The sequence below is a fragment of the Andrographis paniculata genome, unplaced genomic scaffold (assembly GCF_009805555.1).
Source record: "Andrographis paniculata isolate CXL003 unplaced genomic scaffold, ASM980555v1 Contig218END, whole genome shotgun sequence".
Lineage (NCBI taxonomy): Eukaryota > Viridiplantae > Streptophyta > Magnoliopsida > Lamiales > Acanthaceae > Andrographis > Andrographis paniculata.
In genome coordinates, this window is record NW_026137500.1 from 3,483 (window position 1) to 10,334 (window position 6,852).

The following is a 6,852-nucleotide window of genomic DNA, read 5'->3' on the forward strand; positions in this document are numbered from 1 at the left end:
TAGCTCCTGCAGGGTGCAAATCCTGGAAATGAATTCCGAAAATATTTCTGTTGAAGCGCGCGAGCCCAAAGGGAGGAGCCATCTCTGAGTCGCCACCACAGTTTAAACGAGAAGGCCCGAACCGTATCGGCCAGACGTCGAATGCCAAGTCCACCTTCTTCCTGTGGCCGTGCAATATCCGCCCAGGAGATCCAATGGCGGCGTCGGTGCCCGTGATAAGAACCCCAGAAAAAACGAGCAAAAAGTTGCTCCACAGAGTGAAGTACCGCCTGGGGGGGGCAAAGTACCTGCAGCAGATATAGGGGGAGCGAGAACAAAGTGCTCCTGATTAACTGTAATCGACCCCCGTGAGATAGAACCGAGCGATCCCAGCGCTGCAGATAACGACGGAGTTTTCCAAGGAGTTCCTCATAAAGAATATTGCGCCGATTGCCCACATAGAGGGGCGCGCCAAGATATGTAAGAGGGAGTTCAGCTGCGCCAAAACCAGTCACCGATTGGAGCTGTCGTTGAACATTCTCCGGGCACTGGCGGCTGAAAACAAGCTGGCTTTTCTGACAGTTCACCTTCTGGCCAGTAATCCGTGCGTAAGTCGTCAGAAAGTCGGTCAGAAGGCTGATGCGATTGCCACAGGTGTTAGCGAATATGAGGACATCATCCGCATAAGCAAGGTGCGTCAGCCGGAACCGACCACGACACCGATAGTACAGATCCGGAAAACGGCTGTAGAGGCGCTCCAAGCCGCGTGATAAGAGATCTGCAGCCAAGACAAAAAGGGTCGGGGACAAGGGGTCTCCCTGCCTAAGGCCTCGCGAGGAGGGGAAGAAGCCACCCAGGTCCCCATTCACAAGGATCGAGTACCACGCATGCTCAACACAGTTCATAATCAAAGTGATGAAGTGAGCCGGGAAACCGAACCTGGAAAGGGCGTGCCGTAAGAACCGCCATGACACCCGATCGTACGCCTTGTTAAGGTCCAATTTCAGCAATAAATTGTGCGAGCCTCCTCTCAGATTAAGATCATGGACCATCTCCGACGCTAACAGGATATTGTCCGCAATCGCGCGGCCTTTGACAAAGCCGCTCTGATGCGGCGATAGAAGCTGCGGCAGTAGAGGGCTAAGGCGCGTGGTGAGTAGCTTTGTGAAGATCTTACTGCTGACATTACAGAGGCTGATAGGTCGATAATCAGCCCATGCAAGTGGCCCCTCCTTCTTGGGGATAAGTACAAGAGTCGTCGCTGTATAAAACTTCAGGAGGGGGGCTCCCGAAAAGAAATCCAGTACAGCATCAAAAACATCCTCCCGGATGATCTCCCAACATTTCTGGTAGAAGGCGGCAGAGAAGCCATCGGGACCAGCCGCACTATCTTGATCAATCGAGAAGACCACAGCACGAATCTCCGCAAGTGTAGGCGGTTCAAGCAACCGAGTGCACTCGGCTGGCGGAACCTGGGGCGGTGGGTCTGCTAAGGCATCCATTTCCGATGTGTCGGCATCATCAGGCTGTCCCAACATCCCAGAGAAGTAGGTAATGGCTGACTGCTTAATATCTGAGTGATCAGTGAGGGTACGAGCACCGTCAGCCATCGAGAAGATTGTCGCCCGCCGGCGTCGTTCCTTCACCATGGAATGGAACATACGGGAGTTCCGTTCTCCCTCGACCGCCCACCGACAGGCTGCTTTCTGTTTCCAGTAAGCCTCCTCTAGTGCAATCGCATGCGTCAAAGCCGCAGCGCTACGCTGACGGCGGAGGAGGTTGGCATCAGAGGGATCCCGATCGAACTCCGCTTCACACTCCTCTGCGTCTTTTTCTGCTGCTGCCAATACCTGAAAAACATTCCCAAATACCTGTTTGTTCCACCACTTCAGAGCCTGTTTGAGTCGTCCAAGTTTCAGTCGCAGGTTGAGGAGACCGGTGGTGCCCGTCGGGACAACCCAACTCTGGCGGACGTGGTCCTGAAAAGTGTGGTGTCTGGTCCACATGTTCTGAAACCGGAATGCAGAGGCAAGGCGGTGTCTTTCATGCGAGAATCGGACCAAGAGCGGGGCGTGGTCCGAATGCATCCGCGGGAGGTGTCTGACACGAGTCGTCTCAGCGAAATCCTCCCAGGCAGTGTTGTAGAGAATGCGGTCCAGGCGCTCCCAAACTCGTCGATTTGTCCATGTATGGGGGGAGCCTTCAAAACCGGCATCAATAAGATTCGCATCAAGGATAGCCGCTGAGAAATCCTGAATAGATCGCAACTTAGGGCGACCTGGGCCCTTCCGTTCAGATATGTCAGCGATGGCATTAAAGTCGCCACCAATAAGCCAAGGAGACCCCAATGACGAGGCCGCTGTGTCCTGTAGGAAAGACCAGAGGGCACGACGCTGGGTGACAGAACATCGCGCATAGATCCCAGATAGGAAAAAGGGCGGCGGTGCTGCGGAGACGAAACCTGCACATGAAGACACTGATCGATCTCCGAAATAGGCTCCAGTTTATAGGAGTCATCAGCAAGAATCCAGATAGAATTGACCGCGTTGGTAAGCATCTGGGAGAAGCCAAAACGCCGGCAAAAGAAAGCAACATCCGCAAAAACCATAGGCTCCAGAAGAATAAGAATGCGGATACGGTGCTGCTTGCAGAGCCAATGTACCTCTCTCGTTGAGCTCGGGGGTTGCCAACTCCGCGCACATTCCAAACCAAGAGGGAGGTGTCCGTCATCGGGAACTGGCAGAAGGGCGACGAGAGGAACTTACTTGCTGACGAGAGATGCTGCGGGTAATCGGTCTAGAGAAGGTCGGCGGCAGAGCCTGTGGCCGGTCATCCGAAACTGTCTCCAAAGATCCGCTGAGAGACGGAGGATCAGCAGCCTGGTTCAAAACGCACACTCCCCTGCTCGGATGCGACTCCGTCGACAGAGCGACAACAGGGAGCGGTTCCGATGAAGTCCGCAGGAGGGGTGGGTTCGGACCAGATTCAGGGAAGAGCTCTGTCCCTGTAATTGCAGCAGCAGGTAGATCACCAGAGTGAAAATCAGTGGTACCTCTCGGGGAAAGAGATAGTGAATCGAGGAGGGGCGGTTGGCCATCCTTAATAAGAGGCGAGTCACCATCCGAGTCCTCGGCGAAAGTGGCTTGTAGTGCAGAGTCCTCCTCCCGCTGGGTGTCCGAGGAAGGAGAACCAGTAGCCGATAGGCATGTGTCCACTGAAAGATCACGTCGATCGCTGACAGGGGATGCAGAAGGTTCAGAGAGCAGCACTGCCTTCCCCTTATCCAGGCCATGACCAGAGGGGAGTCCCCAAATTGCCAAAGATTGAGCAGGAGGAAGCGACACAGGCTCCGGAGGCACCTGCATATCATCAGCAAGCAGTGGCAAAGGCGACGAGGGTACCTGAGTGGCCAATATGGGCTGCGGAAGGAGACCAAGGGCTGAGGCGGTGGCAGGAGTCGCCGGAGTGGGACTCAGCCGACTGTCATCCAGAGGGGAGGCAGGACTGTCAATCGGAGGCTCAGCTGTAGTCTGACCGGCCAGAGGGCGGGCCGGAGAGGTTTCCGAAGGCGTCAGAAAGTCCCCAAAGGTAACTCGGACACCAGAGGTAAGCAACATCGCAGAGGCATCCCCCCGTGAGTGGGCAAAGGTCACCCGAGGAGGAGCATGGGGGCGATGAGGCTCCGCAGGGCCGCTGAGATGCGCCGGTGTGAGCTGCAGTGACTTCTCGGCCGTCTGTGATGGGGTTGGGGCCACCTGTGTCTCCCCAAAGGTCACCCGCACACCAGAGCGAAGACGTCTGGCGCCATTCAAACCCGGGATGTCATCAGAAGGTCGCCGGGTAGAAGGCTGGGGGTCCCGTCGGAGGAACTGAGAAGGAGCCTGCAAGGAGCCAGAATCATTAGTAATACCAGTAGAAGGCGTACCCCGATTTCGATTGCGGCGCCGACGACGGCGGCGAGCAGTGGGTGGCCGGGATGCCATGATATCACCAGAGGCAGGGGCTGCAGAAATCTCAGAAGGGCCATGCACCGAGTCATGGCGACCAGAAGGCGCAGCAGGAGGAACCTGCGCAGCTGATACGGTTGCTGGTACCGGCTGCGAAGAAGGTCTGCGTAAACAAGCCTCCGCTTTGTGCCCAAGATGGCGGCAGAGTGAGCAGAAGCTAGGGAGCCGCTCGTAAATGACCTTCTGCTCAAGCACACCAGTACCCACATCAATCTCAAAAGCATGTAGGAGGGGCTTCGACAGATCAACCTCCACACAGACTCGGGCGTGAGAGCAACGACTCTGTGTAGCCGTGGGGCCATCAACCTTCAAGGGGGTCCCAATACCAGAGGCAACTGCGAAGAGCATATCTTTATGGAACATGTGGAGAGGAAGTAGAGGAAATGTTACCCACACCGGGGCAAACGGAGGTTCCTCAGTAGTTTTGAAATCCGGAGTCCATTTAAGAAGTCTCATCGGAAATCCCTTGATAAACCAAGTCCCTCTGATCCATAAACGCGTATAGTCTGCCTCCGTAGTTAGGCGAATCACAACATGTCGATGATTCAAATGTTGTAAAGCAAATTTTCCTGCCAAACGAAAACTCGCAAATCCCTCGGCGAGATCTTTCCAAGAAGAGTACCCATGTGAAAATTTCCCGATAAGAATATATGGGTGTGAAGCCGTGTACCTTGCAGTTTCGGCAGCAGTGAAAGCAAGGCGTGGTTGTCCAGCAGTGTGGACCCATTGGCCAATAGGAGCCGGACGGGGCTCCGCCAGAAAAGAGTAAGGACTGTCCTCAGGAACATCGGAATTGAGTCCGGAGGTTACAGCATTGGCGAAAGACTTGTGTGAATGGAGATGGTTAGCAGCAGTGGTAGGACGCCCCGAACCATCAGTGGCGGGAGGTGGCTGGCGGCCGGCAGCAGCCTGAGCGGCCATATCCGGCAAATCCACGGCAGAACCCTAGCTCCGGAAGGAGTCGGCGGCTGTCATCGGAGACGGCGGTAAAGGATGGGGTTCTGGGGCTGCCAGGGCCAGAGAATCAACAGTGCCGTCAGACCAGCGCTCAGAGCGCCAGAGCAGCAGAGAAACCGACGACGACAAGGGCCAGAGGCAGCCGTGAAGTCTGGGCACCGTTCAGGCACTGAACCCGCGTCTGGGGGCTTCTGGGTCGGGCGACACAGTGGCGGGACCAGGAGGGTGGGCTGGCGTCAGGGTCGGGCGGAGTAGCGGGGCGTCGTGTCGGGATGTCAAAACGTCGGGGTCAGTGACCGCCGCGACACCTGGGCCTCAGTCGGGAAGTGTTCTGGCGTCGGGGCACCGACTGGGGGTTGGCGGGGGTCGGGAGAACAGTGGTAGCACCGAGTCGGGACAAACCGTCGGGACCAGTGACAACCACGAACCCTGGCCTCGGGCGGGAGTGTGGTCGGGCAGCGAAGACGGTCGGAGAGGCGCCGAGTCGGGGCAACCTTCGGGACCGGAGACAGCCTCGGTCGGGCCAAGGTCGGGATCAACCTTCGGGAGCAGAGACGGCCTCGGTCGGGCCTCGGTCGGGATCAACCTTCGAGACCAGAGACGGCCTCGGTCGGTCCGCGGTCGGGATCAACCTTCGGGACCAGAGACGGCCACGGTCGGCCTCGATCGGGATCAACCGTCGGGACCAGAGACGGCCTCGGTCGGGCCTCGGTCGGGAGCAACCTACGGGACCAGAGACGGCCTCGGTCGGGACTCAGTCGGGAGATCACCCGTCGGGAGAACAGCAGTCGCGATCCCTGGGCCTCAGTCGGGGGATGCTCTGGCGTCAAGGAGCACCGACCAAGGTGAATGTCGGGGTCGGGTGGAACAGTATCGGGACCAGAGAGTTGGTCGGGCAGCGGAGTCGGCGGAATATGCAGAGGCGGCGTCTCGGGAACTCAACCGTCAGGAGGCCAACCGTCGGGAGATCAACTGTCGGGAGGTCAACCGTCGGGAGGAGGGCAACCGTCGGGGAGTCACCGGCGGTTCCCAACGGTGTATTCCGGCGGTCGGGTGGCGGGTTCAGGGACTCCTCAACCCTGCGAGGACAGTGACGGTGGCCGATTGACGATCCGACGTCGGAAACGGGAGAACGGCGGCGCCGAAGGTGTCGCAAATCAGGGCTACGGCGACGGCGACCTAGGGCAAACGGCGGACAGTGGTGTAGAGGTGGCGACTCGCGGCGGTAGCCCGGCCCTGGGGGTTTTCCGGCCAGGGGAACACGATCCCGTCGTCAGAATGGTGGTCCGACGGCGGGGGGATGCCGAAACGCGGTGGCGACGGTGCGGGAGGCCAACCGTCAGGGGCGGAGCCGGCGGCGTATTCCGGCGATCGAGGGGTGGATTTGGGGACACCTCAGCCCTGCGAGTTCAGTGACGGTGGCCAAACGGCGATCCAACGCCGGTGTTGAGAGATACCGGCGCTGAAAGTATCGCCGCGCAGGGCAGTAGCGGCCGACGGTGCTGCAGCGGTTTCCGGCGGTGGTTGGGTGGGGACGGGGGTTATGGAGGATGGCGACCACGATGGTGATGAGGCGCCGGGCTGAAAACGCCGGCAGCGGCGAGTTCGCCGGTGACGTCGTTTCGGGGCTGACGAGAGCGGCGGCTGGGGGCGGTTTCCGGTGAATCGCCCAGGGCCGGAAACCGCCCCAGCCGCCGCTCTCGTCAGCCCCGAAACGACGTCACCGGCGAACTCGCCGCTGCCGGCGTTTTCAGCCCGGCGCCTCATCACCATCGTGGTCGCCATCCTCCATAACCCCCGTCCCCACCCAACCACCGCCGGAAACCGCTGCAGCACCGTCGGCCGCTACTGCCCTGCGCGGCGATACTTTCAGCGCCGGTATCTCTCAACACCGGCGTTGGATCGCCGT

At 58.8% G+C, this 6,852-nt stretch overlaps 1 protein-coding gene across 1 annotated transcript; it reads left to right on the forward strand.

The window, feature by feature from the left end:
* The first annotated feature begins 5,792 nt into the window (after positions 1 to 5,792).
* On the forward strand, positions 5,793 to 6,359 carry LOC127244701 (uncharacterized). Its single transcript, XM_051265174.1, has one exon. The coding sequence runs from the start codon at positions 5,793 to 5,795 to the stop codon at positions 6,357 to 6,359; it is 567 nt and encodes a 188-aa protein (XP_051121131.1).
* Positions 6,360 to 6,852: the final 493 nt, after the last annotated feature.